Raw genomic sequence first — 20,705 nt, 5'->3', positions numbered from 1 at the left:
ATTCATAATAATTTTAAGAATGAATCGATAAATAATTACATCACTCGGCCTCATGGTGGCGCTATAACTGCCCACTTTACGTTTTGCCCCCTAACTCTTTAACCGTAGATCGGAAAATGATAATTCTTTTTTCCCTGGATTCCTTGGGTCACGACGCATCTCTCCATATAGGCCACGCCAATTTGCACATGGGAAGATTTTTCACCATTTCGAATTTTCTCCAAAACACACTTTTTGCTCCTTTTCCTACATATTTTCTTCAAATGTCACAAACATCGGTACACATGATCTATGAACCCATGCAATGAACCTATTCAAGGGATATTTCGATAGTCCTTACCGGTTCGTTCGTAACGCGATTCCAAAGTTAGCGGGAGGGGCCCATTTCGCAAACAATAGCATAAATCACAAACAAAACGTCAAGTCAACACTGAATTTCAACCAAAGGTCGGGGGTGGCATACTCAACGAATCCCCAAAAGCATTTCCACTCGGCCACATGGTGGCGCTATAACGGACCACTTGCCTCGTAACTCTTGAACCGTAGGTCGGAAAATAAAAATATTTTTTTCCCTGGATGCCTTGGGTCAAGACGCATCTCCCCATATAGGCCCCGCCCATTTGCATCAGGATAGATTTTCCGCCATTTTGCATTTTCTCCAAAACACACTTTTTGCTCCTTTTCCTACACATTTTCGTCAAATGTCACAAAAATGGGTTCACTTGATCTAGGAACCCACGCGATAAACATAGTCAAGGGATATTTCGATAGTTCATACCGTTCGTTCGTAACGGGCTGCCAAATTTAGCGGGAGGGGCCCGTTTGGCAAAAAATTGCCATAAATCACAAACGAAAGGTCGAGTCACCACTGAATTTCAACTAGAGGTCGCGGGTGGCATACTCAACAGATCCCCAAAAGCATTTCCACTTCGACCCGTAGGGGGCGTCACAAACGCGCAAAACGTAACCGTTTCGTGCCAGAATGCGTTTTTCAGGTGGAACGACCCTTTCAAAACTTAACACAGACAACTTGGTGGATTGCCTCACCGTCCAAACTCGCACATTTAGCGAGCTGCAGGCACACTTGTAAAAATTGACTCTGTCAATTCTAGTTAAATATGTTTATCGCATGAGTCCATAGATCGTGTGTATCGATTTTTGTGACATTTGGAGAAAATATGTAGGGAAAGGAGCAAAAAGTGTGTTTTGAAGAAAATTCAAAATTGCGGAAAATCTATCCTGACACAAATGGGCGTGGCCTATATGAGGAGATGCGTCATGACCCAAGGAATCCAGGGAAAAAGGAATTTTAATTTTCCGACCCACGGTTCAAGAGTTACAGGCGGAAAGGTAAAGTGGACTGTTATAGCGCCACCATGAGGCCAACTGACGAAATATTTTTTTATTTAATCCTTGATATCATTATAAATCTCCTCTCCAAGTTTTGAAACTGTAGCCCCTATGGTTTGCGAGAAAAAAAAATATTGAATGTGAGTTTTTGCGATTCCCATTATAAGTCAATGGGTAAAATTAATTCACTAATAAATTAATATCAATTAAACGATACAACTTTTCTCTTAGAAAAGTAATAGCACCCCATTCCCGGCCGAGCCGCACGTTTTGATGTATATATTGCGGGGGTAGCATAAATTGTGCGGCAGTTATTACGTGCCGAAATTTGCAAGAACATTACTTACTTACTTACTTAAGTATGGCGGATTACAATAAGTGTTTTGCCATTGCATGGCAGGCACACTTAATTATTTTACATTTTCTAATTGTGTTGACTTCTTGTAGATTAAGTAATGCAGATGTTTAACAATAATTTGTTTTTCTCTTGAGAGAGTAAAATGAAACCAAATGGACAGTGCTTTAAAGGAGCAGTTCAGTTAATGCTAGTTTATTATCAGTGGAGACCAGGGACGTGCAGAGAATGTTAGACAGGCAGGGGCTGACATTTCTAAAAGGATCTTTTGGTGAAAATATCAGAAATAGCAGACCTCTAAGCTGACAACGTGTTGCAGTTGTGAGCTTGGAGGTCGGCTATTTTCGGTACTTGATACCACACTGAACGAATACTGAGCATAATCAAGTGACTACTGGAGATGTGGCGTAACAGCATGGATTTCTACACAGAGAGGGCGATTCTTTCAACATAAGATGCTGCATTCAAGTTCAGGAGAGTTTGGACAAGGCAATTCTCTTGAATGCTGCCTTCAGGTATGGCATGGAAAGAGGGGCCATTTGCATTTCTTTCACCATAGTAAAAACTGCATTCATGGTCTGGAGAGGACACCTTTTACAGACGGGTAAAAGGGCAGGGGCTCAAGCCCCCTTTGATGTCTATGTGTGCAACGTGCCTGGTGAAGACAGACAAGAAACAGGGACAGTAATAGTGTGGTTGCCCATGGCAAAGGTTTTCTAAAGAATTGTAGTGGAATAAACGGTGTTGGGGAAGTTACTTTGCGTGTAACTTGTACAGTTACAAGTAACTCACCATGGCAGTAACTTGATCAAGTTAAAGTTATACCCTTGGAGAAATGTAACTTATAAAGTTTCAAGTTACATAGAAAAAGTAACTTGAGTAACTTTTTTTTCCAGCGTTAAATTGAGACATTTGGTGTACATGAAACAAAATATAATATCCTACAAAAAAAGTCACATGCCAGCAGAAATATGCCTCTCAACTGAGTTTTTTTTGTTTGTTTTTTTTCAAAAAGGTTGACATTTTCTTTAGTAAACATCTGTGTTCCTAAAATAAAGTAAAAAAAAAATAATAATAAGAAAATGATGATCTGTTGAGGACATTTGTCAATCTTAACAAAACTTAAATGTAAAATTATAACTTCACTTGTAACTTCTTGTAACTTGAGTCAAAAATGACCCAAAAAGTATCTCAGTTACTTGACGAGTTACAGAAATATGAATGTAACTCAGTTACCAGCAAGTTACAGCAAAATGTAACTTAGTTACGTAACTCAGTTACATGTAATTTTAACTTCTCCAACACTGGGTATAAAAGCACAATGTTTACCTCTGACATGTAATGGAGCAGAAGAAGAAAGCAACTAAACACTAGGGCATTCACCAATAGTGATTTTTAGTATTCGAATTATTTGACCTCAAAGTATTCCAATAGTGGAATATTGGACAGGACTGGCCAAACTGTCAAATATTAAGTAAGCAAGAGTTGCGAGGCGTTTTGAGCATGTAGATCTGCTATTTTCACAATATTTATCTGTGGAACCGAGTCGCATTAAATGTAATGCCTACAATTCCAAGTGCTTGTCAGGGTGGGGGTCCCCAGTTCAAATATGTTTATTTTTCCTATCTAGCCAAGCTTTATAAACTATATATTTTTTAAAGAGAAAACAATAAAAAAGAAGAAAAAAAGTGAATATTCGACTTTGGTGAACAACGTCGAATAGTGACTTTGATATTCAAATATTTGGTGAATGCCCTACTAAACACTAATAATAATTCATTCATTCATCTTTATTTATTCCATTTATAGTTTTTAACACGATTACTTTAATTCACTTTCTGTTTTATTATATTTAGGCTGCATATTCTCTTTGATCTGCTGTCAAGACAGCCAGCCTGTGTACTAACCCAGAAATACACACACGCACGCACGCACGCACGCACGCACGCACGCACACACACACACACACACACACACACACACACACACACACACACACACACACACACACACACACACACACACACACACACACACACACACACACACACACACACACACACACACTCGCAGCAAAAGTTTGCCATGTGGATTATTTGAATCCGGGAACATAACAGGTGTGTGTGTGTGTGTATGTGTGTGTGTGTGAGTGTGTGTGTGTGTGTGTGTGTGTGTGTGTGTGTGTGTGTGTGTGTGTGTGTGTGTGTGTGTGTCCTGGGTGTGTGTTGTGGCTGTAAACACTACCGCAGCAACGGTTGCTAAGGCCTGTTCTGAGCCTCAGTCATGTAGTAAAAGCTAAGGGGTCCATGCTTCATCTCTCTCTCAACTAAGGGGTCCCTGCTTCATCTCTCTCTCAACTAAGGGGTCCCTGCTTCATCTCTCTTTCAGCTAAGGGGTCCCTGCTTCATCTCTCTCAGCTAGAGAGAGAGAGAGAGAGAGAGAGAGAGACAGAGAGAGAGAGAGAGAGAGAGAGAGAGAGAGAGAGAGAGAGAGAGAGAGAGAGAGAGAGAGAGAGAGAGAGAGAGACATACATACATAGATAACTGCACACCAACAGATCATCAGCTTTATTTCCATGTTGAAGAACAAAGACATGCAAACATTGAACATTATCTGATCTGTCTGTCTGTCTGTCTGTCTGTCTGTCTGTCTGTCTGTCTGTCTGTCTGTCTGTCTGTCTGTCTGTCTGTCTGCCTGCCTGCCTGCCTGTCTGTCTGTCTGTCTGTCTGTCTGTCTGTCTGTCTGTCTGTCTGTCTGTCTGTCTGTCTGTCTGCCTGCCTGCCTGCCTGCCTGCCTGCCTGCCTGTCTGTCTGTCTGTCTGCCTGCCTGCCTGCCTGCCTGCCTGTCTGTCTGTCTGTCTGTCTGTCTGTCTGTCTGTCTGCCTGCCTGCCTGCCTGCCTGCCTGCCTGCCTGCCTGTCTGTCTGTCTGTCTGTCTGTCTGTCTGTCTGTCTGTCCTCCGTCCAGTGCAGCCTCTGGCCGGACACCTAACTGTCCGTCTTTCAGAGTGATTAGGCCAACAGTGCATGCGTCATCGCTTACATTTACATACTGTGACTCGGCAAATCTCCTGTTTCACTGGTATAGAAAAATAGCAGATATGCAAGCTCACAGCGCGACACCTTGTCGCTTGTCGCGTTTCGTTTAGTGCTCGCTCTCAACTGTTAGTACACTGAACGCTGCAGTCACTCCTGAAACTGAGGGCAAGTAGCCTAGTTGTAACGCCAGATGCAGATTTGACCAAAGACGCCGAAACAAAACTTCATTTAGCCAACAATGGAGCAAGGTAAAAGAGCAGAATAGACGAGTAGGCAATGGGGGAGCTGGCTTTTTTTTTTAGTGCAGGGGCTGATTGATTTTGGCAACAAACAATAATGACTAGTACTAATACGACTCTGTCTTAGGGTATGGATAACAGAACAGATCAGATCATTGGCAGTTTTCAGCTCCAAATCTGAGTACTTTAGGTGATCGAATAGGGTTTTTGTGAGGCTGAAGATGCTTTTTAGCATAAAAACTACAGTTTTTTTTAGTATGGTTTACAGAGAAGTCAGTCAGTTGTTTTTCACATATTCATATATATTTAATTTTTTGTATTCCATAAATATTTTTCATCACAATTGGGTGTGTGGGGTGGGGGGGCTTAGGGGGTGCTAAGCCTTCACCAGGGGGGGCTAAAGCCCCCTCTAGCCCCCCCTGGAGCCGCCACTGCGTGCACTTTGCACTGTGTGTGTGTAAAGGACAAGGTTGATGGAGGAAAGCTTGAACCGAACGGCATGATTTGACTGACAGGCAATGATAAATAATAATAATAATAATCTTTATTGTCCCCGAGGGGAAATTTGTCTTCACAAGTCTGTTCAACACAAAAAAACAACACAAAATCTATCATTCATCTCAGCAAGTGTGGGTGTGGGAAGTCTGATGATCTTGGAAGCAATAAGGGACGGGTAATACTGTAAAGTGTGTTTCTGTTAGGCATGGACAGTATGGTAAAGAAACATGCAGAGCAATACAACAGAACAGGTTAAATAATGTTTTTGTACAGTAATAACAGAAGATGAGGGGGCAACAGACGGTGATCTTAGCTTACGGATTACATGAAGTCTTTACTGAAAACGTTTATGGATAGATGTAATGTGTTGATCAAACCTCAGTTTATTGTCCACAGTAAGTCCAAGATATGTGAAGATGTCAACCTGTTCTACTGTTTTACCATGAATAAAGAGTGGTTATAAGTCCAGTGTGGGTTGTTTGAAAAACAAGCTCTTTTGTTTTGTCCACGTTCAACTCTAGATAGTTGTCAGTGCACCACTGTGTAAAATGAGAGATGGTGTTCTGGTAGTCTGTAATATAGTTAAGGTGGTTGCACACTGCTGCGTTTTTCATTGCGAAATGCGTTTTTCAGGACAAGAAGAGAGAGAGAGAGATAGAGAGAGCAAGGGACCGAGTGGTGCGCGAAACGGTCGGCAGTGTGCAAACGTGATTGACATAACGTGAGGTTGATTTTTTTATTTGCGTGCTCCGAAATTCACTCAGATATTCGGCCCGAAAAACGCAGCAGTGTGCAACCACCTTTATTGTCGTGAAGCAGTCCGAGAATGGCAGTGTCGTCAGAGTATTTAAAGCAGGTGATGTTGGAGGGGGAGGGGCTGGTTTTCCTCTCCTCCCCCCCCCCGCCGGATCCCCATAATGATCCATTCACCAATGTGAACAACATAACAGCAGCTGGGCTATCTGGGCCTTCTCTTCCCCTCTCCATTGTTTTATTGTTTCTGATATGCCAGTCATGTGGATTAGATTTCAATTGGGACAACTGCAAAAAAATATATATATATATATCCACAACTTTCCAACATCCCATCATGCATTGCGGTGATTGCGCAGAAGTTGCACGGAGCTTCCGGCGTCGCAGCCGAGTGTGATCTACAAGCTCACAACGGTTGCATCTGCGACACGTCGTGAGCTTGTATGTCTGCTGTTAACCGGAAGTGTGGTGCAAAAACATTCCCCAGTAAATTCCCGCTGAAAGAGGTGGATAACTTGTCCTCCTTTCTGAGGTCCTGCTATGGGGCTTTTAAGCCGTGACATCATTTTGCAGGCAGAGGAGAACTCTGCCCCCAGAGCATTTTCTATCCCTCGCTATTTCAACAGATCTGAGACAAAAATAATGACTAAAGTATAATTCTAACACTTTCCTTTCAACAACAAAGAGAAGAAAAATGTGTAAATAGTAAAAATAGTAAAAAGATTCACAGAAACTGGGGGCAGAAATTCTCCTCTGCCTACAAAATGATGTCATACTTAACAGCCCCTATACCAGACCCAAAACAGTACTTGAGCGCTCTGCTTGCACACATAATAAGGCAGACCTCAACACCATAGAACCCATCATGAGCAGTCAGAACACCACACCAAAACCACTGGGTTAGTTTCACTGCACACACACTTAGTTAGAGCAATCTGTTTTGGCTTCCCTCTTCCCCCTCTCTCCCTCTCTCCCTCCTTCTCCCCCCCATCTCTCTCTCTCTCTCTCTCTCTCTCTCTCTCTCTCTCTCTCTCTCTCCCCCCCCCCTCTCTCCCTCTCTCTCTCTCTCTCTCTCTCTCTAATGAATGATTCAGAGAACAGTTCCTGTACCTGGAAGGGTTGCCATGGTGACTGAAACGCTATCCCGGCACCGAACCAGACACACACACACACACACACACACACACACACACACACACACACACACACACGCACACACACACGCACACACACACGCACACACACACACACACACACACAGTCCCGTATAGCTCACTGCTTTGTGTTGTGTTGTGTTGAACAGGACACAAGACTTCCTCCAGTCATCAGAATGTCCAAACCTTCGTCCAACGTCAAAGCTCTCCAGGTACGTTTACGCATATTTAACATATTTATACATCCTCGTTAACATATTTATATCATTATCCTCCTTTCATGCAAAACCCCTGGTTTCAGCATGTTTATTCTTGTGCAAGTGGTGGAAAAAAAATACTGAAATGTTTCACTTGAGTAAAAAAAGTCTCAATACTGCAATGTAGAAATACTCTTTAGGGTGCCCTCACACCAAAATACCTATGAGAGTGGAATCCGCGTTCCGCCAATGCATTTCAATGATAAGGGAGTGTTTTCTGCAGAAATCCTCTGCTGGCATGAAACCACTTCGCTCTCATTGAAATGCATTGGCGGAACGCGGATTCCACTCTCATAGGTATTTTGGTCTGAGGGCCTACAACATTTGGATCCCAGATGTGGGATCCAAATGTTGTAGGCCTACTCAAGTAAAAGTATTGCAAAAGTAAAGTACAAATACCTCAAAACTGTACTTAAGTACAGTACTTAATTAAAAGTACTTAGTTACTTTACACCGCTGGTTAAGGCATAGTTTAACTGAGGTTAAGGTTAGGTTTAGGCATAGTGGTTAGCATTCATGTCTAAAAGGGCCTTTTGGTGAAAATATCGAAAATAGCAGACCTTAGTTATTTCCGGTACCACACTGAACTATCACTGAACTATCTAAGTCAATATGGAGATGGATTTCTACACAGAGAGGACAATTCTTTCAACATAAGATGCTATGAAGTTCAGCAGAGTTTTGACAAGGAAATTCTCTTGAATGCTGCCTTCAGGTATGGCATGGAAAGAGGGGACATTTGCATTTATTTCACCATAATAAAAACTGCATTCATGGTCTGGAGAGGACACTTTTTACATACGGGTAAAAGGGCAGGGGCTCAAGCCCCCTTTGATGTCTATGTGTGCACGTGCCTGATACTTATAGGCTACTCTGACATTTTGGAATCCTTCAACTCCTTCAAAGTACCAAACAAACTATTACTAACACTAACTGTAACACAAACTAAAACTGTCACAAAAATGTAAACTAACTGAATTAGCTGATAGAGACATGAAGCTCTATTCTCTGCTACATTTATTTGAGAACTTTATTATTATTATAAAACATACATTCAAGGTCTTTGCTGTCAAGTGCGTTCACTGCTGTGTTTTTCGGGCCGAATATCTGAGTGAATTTCGGAGCGCGCAAATAAAAAAAATCAACCTCACGTTATGTCAATCACGTTTGCACACTGCTGCCCGTTTCCTATTTATTTTCGGACCAGGGTTGATTTTTTCCGATTTCCGCAGCTATCGCACTGAGTCCCTTGCTCTCTCTCTCTTTCCTCTCTCTCTCCCTGGCCTACGGCTTTCGGATTTCCAAAACGCAACGAAACACCGCAGTGCAGTCAGTGTGCAACCAGCTTAACTGTACATTCAACCCTATATACATTTTGACCATTTGAAAATAGCAGATCTACAAGCTCACAATGCGTTGCGATGCGACTCATCATGAGCTTCTAAGATCTGCTATTTGCAAAGAACTTTACACATTTGAAAACTTGAAATGGGACTTTCTGCATAATATATTTTGTCGTTGGCGGGTGGAAACCCTGTATGCCCAAAAGCGTTTGTTGTGTATTTATCATTTTTAAAATGTTTTTTAAACTGGTGAAAACAGGCTGTTTTCACTAGTTTGGTGCGACAGGTTTGTATGATGAAGCAGGGCTTTAGTTTGCGAAAAAACGTACAAATTTGAAACTTGGAGATACGAGGTTTCTGCCTGACAGTGACGATTTGGTAATTTAAGTACATTTTGATGCCAACACTTTCATACTTTTACTCAAGTACATTTTGTATTCCAGACTTGTACTTGTAACAGAGTATTTCTGCGTTGCAGTATTGATACTTTTACAACATGTTGTTTCCACCATTGTTTCTGCCTGGTTGTTTTAACTTCTTGCCAAACACTAGAACTCATTGTTGTAAAGGTTGAGGCTTCTTGTTCTGCAGGGTTCAGTAGAACTTTGAGTTGGCTGCTGGACATTTTGGGAGGTCAGTTCACACAATGTGGGGAAACACGCTGGTGTGGAGTGTATAGAAAACAGCAAGCTCAGAAGTACCTCAGCCAGGGACATGCTGCCCCTGATTCAGCCCGGGAAAAAGAGTTGTAGATGACAAGTGACAAGCCAGTGGGACAATTACATGAGTTATATTTCGTCATTGTCGGGTGGAAACCTTGTATGTCCAAAACCGTTAGTTTTGTATTTATACAACGCCTCACACCGTGAGGCGTTGTGTGCTTGTAGATCTGCTGTTTTCACTACTTTTGTGCAACAGCCTTGTATGATGAAGCAGGGCTTTGCTTTGCGAAAAAATGTACAAATTTGAAACTTGGAGATACGAGGTTTCTGCCCGACAGTGACGATTTACTTTGTTGGCCGCCCAGCCCCCAAAATGGAACGAAGGCCGACATTTTCTTTTTTCTTTTTTTCCTAATGGGCAGCCTGGACCGGCCGGGAATGAACCGGCTGTTCGGGAGTTGTCCTGTGTGGAGTGTATAGAAAATAGCAGATCTACAAGCTCAGATGCAGTGTTGGGGAAGTTACTTTGAAAGCGTAACTTGTACAGTTACAAGTAACTCACCATGGCAGTAACTTGATCAAGTTAAAGTTATACCCCTGGAGAAATATAACTTATATAGAAAAAGTAACTTGAGTAACTTGAGTTACTTATTTTCAGCATTAAATTGAGAATGTACATTTGGTGTACATGAAACAAAATATAATATCCTACAAAAAAAAGTCACATGCCAGCAGAAATATACCTCTCAACTGAGTTTTATGTTTTATTTCAAAAAGGTTGACATTTTCTTTAGTAAACATCTGTGTTCCTAAAATAAAGTTAAAAAAAATAAGAAAATTATGATCTGTTGAGTTACGTAACTCAGTTACATGTAACTTTAACTTCCCCAACACTGCTCAGATGTACCTCAGCTATCAAATGGCCAAAATGTATACAGGACTGAACACTCTCATTACAGACATCAAACAGATCGTAGTCTTTGATGCTTTCAGTGACTAACGAGCTATTGACACTTGTATGGCTCAATCAATTACAGCAGCTCACAAGCCCTTTGAAGTTCAGAGGGAGCAATTAAGAGCAAGTCAACTTAACATTTTTTTAAACCACCCCTTGGAAATGAAAATTCTGCTCCCGAGTCCAGACTAATATCCGTCACGCAGTGAGGAATTAGTATGAGCAACGCCAGGCTAGTGCCTTGAGGGATGGAATGCAGGAGTCTCAGAAGTAATGTTGGAGAACCCAGACCGGTGCCCAGGGGGGGGGGGGGAGGGGGGGTCTAGAGTAGCCTGGCAGGCCAGCCCTGATACTGCGTTCACTCATTCCTTCCCTAGTATCAGGTCTGGACTTCGGTGAATATACAGCGAGTATGAGAACTTGGCCCGATCATTTTCTGATCGGACTGGCACACTGGCTGCACTGTGATGACAGATGTTTTGCTATACGCTGATTGGTTAGAGGAGTCTGTCTGTCAAGGCAAGTACTCCCGCCCACTTTTCAAGCTGCCTAAAGCCCAAAGTCCAGACTCACGTTGTGGGAAGGAAGGAGTGAGTGAATGCACAGTAACCCAGGCTAGGGCTAGAGGGGGCTTTAGCCCCCCTGCGGTGGAGGCTTAGCTCCCTCTGAAGCCCCTATCATAGTAGGCACCGTGGTAATAAGCTATCCACCGTGGTGTAGTCTTTTTAAGTCATAAAACTACAACATTGCGTCATTACTCGCGGTGAAGAGCTTTCCACCTTGAGTCCCGACACATCTCTCTGTTTTTACTATCAGACAGATCGGCCCATCACCCCGTTCACTGATTGGTCGATCTAGACCAGTCAGTCACAGTGATAGGACTTCACAGGGACTGACACGATGGCCTCCACTTGTTTTCTCACTTTAGGTGGATAGCTGATCACCTGAAATTAGCGGTGAATAGCTCTTCACCCTGGACTCTGATAGAGGCTTAAGCCCCCCCCACCCCACCCCACACACCAAATTGTGATGAAAGATATTTAAGGAACACATAAATTAAATATACAGTACATGAATATGTGAAAGACAACTGACTGACTTCTCTGTAAACCATACTATATTTTAATGTTTATGCTGGAAAGCATCTTCAGCTTCACAAAAACCCTCTCCAATCTCCTACAGTCCATAAAAACCCTATCCCATCTCCTACAGTCCACAGATCTGGAGCTGGCATCTGCCAATGATCTGCTCTGTTCAGTTATGAATACCCTAAGTGAGAGAATCTTGTCTGTCATATTAAAACTATTCTTTATTGTTTGTTGACAAAATGAATTAGCCCCCGCTCTACAAAAGCCAGCCCCCCCAATCACAATTCTCTGGAGCCGCCGTTGCCGTTGCCGGTTGGGCAGAACAGCCTGCTCATCAGGAGCAGTTAGGGGTTCAGAGTCTTGATCAGGGACTCTTCCACACTAAGGCCTTGGCCAGATGGAGATGGATATTTCATATATCCTGGTTTCTCAGATATCCACATAGAAACATAGCTCGGTCCACACAACAAAGATATCTAGGTCTAAAATAATCTGAGTCCCCAGACCTCCACTAGGGGGACAAGCACACACACAGTAAAGTCTTCAGAGATATCTGTGTTCCATGCCTACTCAGATAGATCCAGTGAATCGGATATTTTTCAATGTCTCCACTTATTTATCCGGTTTCAAAAATATCCAGCTTCGCGGCCCGAATTATCCAGCTTCATGTGGCTGCAAGCCCCAACAGCACAAAGAAATGTCTAGCAAACGTCTAGCTTCAGAAATGTCCGACTCTGAGTAGCCGGCACCGTACTCTGGGGGAGCCCGGGATCAAACCGGAAACCTCGCGGTTCTCCATCCGGCCACTCTACCCTTGAACCACTGCTGTGTCCTGCACACTCAGACTGTATGCCTGCGTAAAGGAAGCTGCTTTGTTCTGTTCCACTGAAGCACAGAACACCTGTCTGCTGTGTAGGCAGGCCTACCACAGCTCACTGAGAGACCAATGCATGTCACACACATCATCAAGGCTTCTGTGTGTGCGCACGCGCGTGTGTGTGTGTGTGTGTGTGTGTGTGTGTGTGTGTGTGTGTGTGTGTGTGTGTGTGTGTGTGTGTGTGTGTGTGTGTGTGTGTGTGTTGGATTCACAGAGAAACCAGGAAATATTTAATAGTCAAATTAGTCTGAGGAATGAAAGGGTTCACACACACACACACACACACACATGCACAGAAAAAGGTGCTTCAATCTGATTGGCTGCCTCTGCTGTCTGTCACCCAGGCTAACCTGAACATCCCCATGGGAGCACTGCGTCCGGGGGCGGGACATCCTGTTAGGAGGAGAGAGGAGACGCACGACACAGAGGTACGTGCACACGCACACACACACACACACACGCACACGCACACACGCACGCACGCGCGCGCACGCACGCACGCACACACACACACAAAAAAAAAGCAGCAGCATCAGACAGCGCTATCATAATGTTAATGTGAATGGGCTCCTCATAATATGGGTTTAATACAATTATTTCATTGCATTGTCTTGACTCTTGACTGGAGTGGACTCAGTGGGGAGTCAGAGTCCTGAGTCCCTTGGTCCCAGACTGAGTGGAGATTCAGTAAAATCATGGGCGAGACCAAGACGAGAACGAGTCGCTGAAAACTTGAACTGGAGATGAGTCATTGATTCGAGTAGGCCTACTACTATTCAAATAATAAACCATACCTCACGAATGACATTGAGGCGTGCATACTGTATGTTACATTGTGTTTTTGAGCAGTGAGATTGAGACCAGGAGTGCTTGTTTTCTAGTGCAGCTAGTCCCTTTGAGTGACAGTCGGTAACAGAAGCAGTCACCACAACTATGTGTCCCAATTTGGCTGGGAGCCAGTCATTGGATTTTTATTCATTTTCATTTTTTCGTCGTCTCAGTCGTCTCATGCGACCTTCGCAACGCTCAACTCGGCGACTCGCTTGCTTTAGCTCGCTCAGCAGTGTCTCACGTGGATCAAGGTCGCTTGAGACGGCACGCCTCCGTCACGGTCAATAGAAAACGAGCGCTCCTCCTGGTCTCAATCTCACTGCATGGGTCTCAAAAACACTGTGACATAGATAGGAAAAAAGTGGCTATGAGATCGGAGAGAAAGAATGTGTTTAATTCTAGTCTAGATGAGAGTGCCAGGCAAATTGAGCATTAAGTGATACTTCTCAGGGATTCGATGATGTAATTAACTCATTCGTAGTTTACGGCCGTAAAGCCCGTTAATTTCTCTATGTCTTTCACTGCCGGCTTCTCCTACCTCCTTTTTCAATTGATCAATAAGTTCTCCATCTGTAAGCCGCGGAGTTCAGACAGAAAGTTAACGGGCCAAAATAGAGGACGGACTTCCGCTTCCGGTTCAGGGACTCCAATGTTAAAGTTGTCCGCTCAATAATGTGTCCGTGTAGAAACCGATGACGGAGCATTAGTTCCGGCCTATTTTAGTTGCGCTTCGATAAAAAAATGTTTTTTAATTAATTTTTATTACATTTACGGGTTCTACGGGCATGGCAGAGAAGGGGTACAAAGGGGTATTTTGATGGCAGAGTTTGAGTTAATGAACTGAATTGTGATGCTAATAACGACAGGCTGATCTGGACAGTGTAAAGTGCTGCATCCCCTCACATCTAGAGTTTAGGTCACTGTGCGGTGATGATGTTTTTGCACATTTTGTATAGCCTACTATTGTTTGTCTTTAAACGTTTCAATGAATTGAATACATGGGACCCCAATGGAAACAAGCCTTAGAGTGCTATATTGGGTTTATCCTTTTGGCACCTTTTGTACGAATCTGTAGCATTGTTGTAAACCATTCATAAATGATTCAATCAATGGTCGCTTTGTTGTTGACAGGACCGTATGTCTTTAAACCAGGGGTCTTCAACGTTTTTAGGCCAGGGACCCCTTAGTTGAGAGAGAGATGAAGCAGGGACCCCTTAGTTGAGAGAGAGATGAAGCAGGGACCCCTTAGTTGAGAGAGAGATGAAGCAGGGACCCCCACAACCTGTTCATAGATTCCATATAGTTTCATTGTTTGACAGCACAATCATCAGTGTATTTTGGATTCATATCAATTTGTGTTTTCAGATATTTAACCACTTGAACCGTCAATACTTGGTTAATATGAAAAAAGAGAAAAAAGGTTTCTAAAACACAAAGATTTGGAGGACCCCCTGTAGTAACTCTGAGGACCCCTAGGGGTCCCAGACCCCCTGTTGAAGACCCCTGCTGTAAACATTATCATCTCTGTGTTGAAGGACCACCCCCAGCCCGTCTCCGGCCAATCACCAGAGGAGAAGAAGTCGATACCGGGTGCGGTCAAGCTGCCCGGTCCCAGCGTGGACCTATCAGAACTGCAGAACGTCAAGAGTGAACTGAGATGGGTCACCAAGGAATGACCCCAAAGGTCAGAGGTCACACAGGTCACCAAGGAATGACCCCAAAGGTCAGAGGTCAATGGTCACATGTCAGAGATCACCAAGGAATCGATTTTGACTCGATTTTGACACAATTTTAATTCAATTTGAACTCTATTTTAACTCGGTTTTGACCTGATTTTAACTACATTTCAACAATTTTTTTACCTAGATTTTTACCTGATTTTGAAATTTTTTTTCCTCAATTTCAACTTGATTTTAATTTGATTTTAACTCAATTTTGACCAAATTTTAACTCGATTCTGACCTCGATTTTGACCTGATTTTAACTAGATTTTGACCACAATTTTGAGTTAAATTTTGACTCGATTTTTACCTCGATTATGTCCCGATTTTAACTACATTTCACCTCGATTTTGACCAGATTTTAACAACATTTTTACTCGATTTTGACCTTGAATTTGACTCAATTTGAACTCAATTTTAACCATGAACATGCAATAACCTTTCCACGGTGAAAACTTTCTCTCACCATGTGTCTCTGTCTGTCTGTCTGTCTGTCTGTCTGTCTGTCTGTCTGTCTGTCTGTCTGTCTGTCTGTCTGTCTGTCTGTCTGTCTGTCTGTTATTCCCTATAGGAGTCCCCCCCCCCCTCCCCTCAACGGTTACAGATGTGAAGACAAACAGACTCCTCATTACCATGGAAGAACTACATTACCCAACACCAACAAACCGACAACACACCAATCACAACGCTCAGCAACAACATGCGGTGCGCTGAAGACACGTGTGCACTCTGGGAGATGTAGTCCTCTCCCTACACAACCCCACAGACAGAGTGCATTGTGGGAGATGAAGGTCTCTCTAAGCGGTTTCGGTACGAAGCAAAAAGCAACGTTTCCACAGAATTTATCGTTGCTGTCGGGAAGAAACATCTCTGTGTTTTAACTTTATGTATTTCTTTTTTAGTTTTTGTTTCTTTTCACTCAAAAGTAGCAAAAGTCGCAGATCTGCGAGCTTGATATAGCTAAATACTGTTAGCTATATTTTCGTCCTTACCACTTATTTATCCCTAAACTTCTTGGCCTTTTTTTTACTATTTTGAAGAAAAAATAAATAATAATAATAATAAAAACAATTGCCAAGCTACATCAACATGTTATGAGCTCGTAGATTTACGTAAAAATGTTTTTCAAAATAGTAACAAACAAGGCAGATAAGTTTAGTGATAAGGGGGAAGGCATCTATGAACATCGGGCCCTGTGTGTACGTTCCTTATGTGGGAGTATCAGTTTATTGGTTTAAAATGATTTCACATTTTCTGAAAAAAAGGACTATTTTGATTGAAGATGATGTTTGTTGATTTAAAGACAGTTGGGTTGCATTAGCATCAGTAGTTCTTACTAGGTGAGATAATTAAAAAGAAAAAGACTGAAAGACTTGTTTAATATATTTTGCTGTGAACAAGACAGTGACAATCAACATAGCACACATACTGTACACACACACACACACACACACACACACACACACACACACACACACACACACACACACACACACACACACACACACACACACACACACACACACACACACACACACACACACACACACACACACCTTTTCAAAAGCAATAATAACAATATAAATATGAAATGAATGAAAAATATATATATTTATTTAGCTGATGCCTTTGTAATAAAGACGAAGTAGCTTTACCTTCCAGACAACTATTACCGTTATCCCTAAAATCCTTTGTGAGTTTAGATTTATAAGAGTAGAGAGATTTATGTTAAAATGTTTAATAGATTTATAACTAGTAGAAGTTTATTTTAAAACCATTTACACCTGAACGCAAATCTGTGTCCCTTTCAGTGTTGGGGAAGTTAAAGTTACAAGAAGTTACAAATGAAGTTATAATCTTACGTTTAAGTTTTGTTTAGATTGACGATCAAATGTCCAGATCATATTTTTTCTTTTTTTTTTTTTACTTTATTTTAGAAATGTGACTTTTTTTGTAGGATATTATATTTTGTTTCATGTACACCAAATGTAAATTCTCAATTTAACGCTGAAAAAAAAGTAACTCAAGTTACTCAAGTTACTTTGTCTATGTAACTTGAAACTCTATAAGTTACATTTCTCCAGGGGTATAACTTTAACTTGATCAAGTTACTGCCATGGTGAGTTACTTGTAACTGTACAAGTTACACTTTCAAAGTAACTTCCCCAACACTGGTTACTTCAGATTTGAACCACTTTAACCTTTATCCTATGCTTTAACTATTGAAAAATAGCAGATCTACAAGCTCACAGCACCGAGTAGGAATGCTATCTTTGAAAAATCGTGAACATTTGTGCAAATATTTGATTATTTTTGACCCGATTCTATGAATGTCTTTTAAATCCTTCTTATAAATCAGTGGTTCTCAAACCTTTTCATGTCAAGGACCCCCAAAATTACATGTATTTGTCTCAAAATATGTTGTTCCAGGGACCACCCAGAAGCAAATATTTGAGTTACAAATGTTCGCTTTTAAAAAATATATATATATTCAAAGATCAAGATTTTTCAAAAATAGCAGATCTACAAGCTCGCTGTGAGGTTGTAGATCTGCTAATTTTTCAATAGTTAAAGCATTACATTATTCTAGGGCTAAATGACAACTTTGTTTTTTTACAACAAAGGTTTATATTTTAGATTGTAATTAGAGAAAAGATACGTTTTTTTTAGTGATTTTAATGATGTTGTGGATAATTTTGTTGCGTACAAGTGGCTAAATATGTATGTTTAAACACAATAAGCCGGTGATGTCTTTATTCCTATTTACAGTAACACTACTAGCCGCTATAAGTCATATCTGCCCATGAAAGATTTTGGTGCATCTTGGGAATGGGCTTATTGTGTCTAAAAATACATATTTAGCCACTTGTACGCATGCCCCCTACCACTGAAATCAAAGTCATTAAAATGGCTAAAACAATAGAAAGCAGTAAATGAAAAAAATGTAACACTCATCTTTTCTTTTCTCTGATTACAATCTAAAATATGAACCCTTGTTGTAAAAAAAAAACGAAGTTATCTTTTAACGTGTTCAGTTGTACTGCAGAAGTCATGGTTGATGTTTGAGTTTTACTTTTGTTTGCAGACTTTTTTCTCCTTTCCTTTCAGACAATCCATGGTTCTGTAAACAACAACAAGCTACAATAAATCATGTTGGTTAAAAATGTCTGGTGAATTCATCTATGCCACAATAAGCCCTATTCACGGCCCGCCCACTCTGCAAATTTCTCAGCAACTTCCTGGTGCTGACGTCAGCTTTGAAGGGTAAACTAACACAGAAAATGCTGGACTTAAAGCCAACAAATCATTATTTCAAACGGTAAAGTAAATTATAATGCTTTGTGCCTTTTACTATCTTGTGTTATTGATCATGCTAGCCGTATTTTATACTGTACTATTCGCAGGGGCGGTTTTTATAAACTGGGGGCTCCCCACAAAGGTAGTAAAAGAGGCCCCCCCCATGAGTGCGCGGGAAAAATAGATATGTGTGAAAAAACAGTATGCGCGCGTGCGAAGTGCAGGAATTAAAAATGCCACCCTCCAACTCAATACCTATTCTGAAAAAGTGATGATTTAGCATGACAAGACAATGAACTTCCAAGACAATGAAGAGCAGAGGCAGAGGAAGCCTATTTGTTGTCATTATGGTTGGTTTTAAATACCTAACCACAATCATTTTGGATCTATTTGATTAATTTAAGAAGAGTACAGTAAGGTAATCAAAGGTATATAGAGTAGGCCTATGTATATTTTTATACAGGACATATTTGATGCAGGACAATAATTATTTTAATAACAATAAGGGAATATCAGTGAATAATAATACTTTAAAATGATATTTTTACAATTCCTTTTTAATTATTATTTTTCAAAATTTTGATAAAATTAAAGCTGCAAGCAGCAATGACCGGGCCCTCGCAGCTCTACCCACGTCACAAGGGGCAACAGCCAATCAGAAGAGGGCACGGGACTAAGTTAAACCAATTAAGGTGAAGGACTCTTAATGAAGTCATATGACACCAGCCACAAGTCTGTACGACAAACGGTTCATGAGATATAGAGGCACTTCCTGTTTGGCGAAGGGCACTTCCTGTTTGGCGAAGGAAGCACCAATTAAGGTTAAGGACTCTTAATCAAGTCATATGACACCAGCCCCGAGTCTGTACGACAAACGGTTCATGAGATATAGAGGCACTTCCTGTTTGGTGAAGGGCACTTCCTGTTTGGCGAAGGACGTTTGATCTCTGTGTGAAACCTATTGACTCCAGTGAGCAGTTGGTCAATTCTTTAAACAATCATAACTTTTGACAGGAATGGGCTAGAGACTTACTTTTTTTTTCTAAATGCTCAGAATAATGAGCCCAGCAGGGGGCCCCCTCTGCCTTGGGGCTCTACGCAGTTGCGTAGTCTGCGTAGAGCAAATGCCCGCCCCTGACTATTCGGAAATTGCATTAAATGTGTGATTTCTGTGTTAACTCTATGGGCTTTTAGCAGGGTTTACCCTTCAACTGTGACGTCAGCACCAGGGGGATGCTGAGTGGGCGGGCCGTGAATAAGGCTAATACAGGGTATGTGCATGCATGACATCATCATCATACCAGGAAGTTATGCAGGACAGTTTTAGAATGTCTTCATTCAGTATTTAGATATGTGATATTCATTTCCCCCATTTCCACCCTTCCAGGACCTTCCTATACAAACCCATTATAACTTCAAACTCCATTTTAACCATGATAGATTCAATTAAAACAACGGTCCTTTTTTCTGGTGACTCCTGACGGTTACACATCGCCACTCCGACATGTCTCCTTTCCGACACTAACCCTATCTCTTACCCTAACCCTAAACATAACCTCTGTGGAAGTGTTGCCACTCCGACAATAAGAAGTCAATGTCGGAGCGGCGACATGTCGCAATGGAAAACCGTCACCACTCCGAATAAGTGAGCAGGCTGTGTCTTTTCAATACCATTTTTCATTGATTTCTATTATTTTTTGGGGGAAATGAAAATTATTAAATACAATAAAAGATTTTAAAAAATAAATGAAAAGGGTTACCGAATACTGCTCACGTATTTGGCGAGTGTCAGGAGTCACCATTTTACTGTAACTTTTATGAGCTCTTCTCACAATGAGTGAGCATTTGTTCATCTGTGTGTGTGTGCGTGCGTGCGTGCGTGCGTGTGGTGTGCGTGCGTGCGTGCGTGCGTGCGTGCGTGCGTGCGTGCGTGCGTGCGTGCGTGCGTGCGGTGTGCGTGCGTGCGTGCGTGCGTGTGGTGTGCGTGCGTGCGTGTGGTGTGCGTGCGTGCGTGCGTGCGTGTGTGTGTGTGTGTGTGCGTGTGTGTGTGCGTGTGTGTGTGTGTGTGCGTGTGTGTCTCTCTGAGCCCCACAATCCATACTTATGAGGGAAAGAATGTTAGATTACTGAGAGTGTCTGTCTGTCTGCATGCACGCACGCACGCACGCACGCACGCACGCACGCACGCACGCACGCACGCACGCACGCGCGCACGCGCGCACGCACGCACGCACGCGCGCACGCGCGCACGCGCGCACGCGCGCACACACGCACACACACACACACACA

General features: G+C 42.1%; 1 protein-coding gene across 2 annotated transcripts in view; it reads left to right on the top strand.

The window, feature by feature from the left end:
* smpx (small muscle protein X-linked) overlaps nt 1-15,731 on the top strand; it is a 20,086-nt gene extending 4,355 nt beyond the window's left edge. For both annotated transcript variants that reach the window (XM_080751907.1, XM_080751908.1), the window contains 4 exons: nt 7,535-7,597; nt 12,912-12,995; nt 14,934-15,082; nt 15,691-15,731. In XM_080751907.1, coding sequence (XP_080608033.1) covers nt 7,562-7,597; nt 12,912-12,995; nt 14,934-15,074 — 261 coding nt within the window. In that variant the 5' untranslated portion in view covers nt 7,535-7,561 and the 3' untranslated portion in view covers nt 15,075-15,082; nt 15,691-15,731. The remainder of the gene's footprint in view (nt 1-7,534; nt 7,598-12,911; nt 12,996-14,933; nt 15,083-15,690) is intronic.
* The last annotated feature ends 4,974 nt before the right edge of the window (nt 15,732-20,705 follow it).

The sequence above is a fragment of the Nannobrachium achirus genome (genome assembly GCF_963921795.1).
Source record: "Nannobrachium achirus genome assembly, chromosome: 21".
Classification (NCBI taxonomy): domain Eukaryota; kingdom Metazoa; phylum Chordata; class Actinopteri; order Myctophiformes; family Myctophidae; genus Nannobrachium; species Nannobrachium achirus.
Note: the sequence above shows the minus strand (reverse complement) of the source record. Positions and strands in the feature narration are given on the sequence as shown.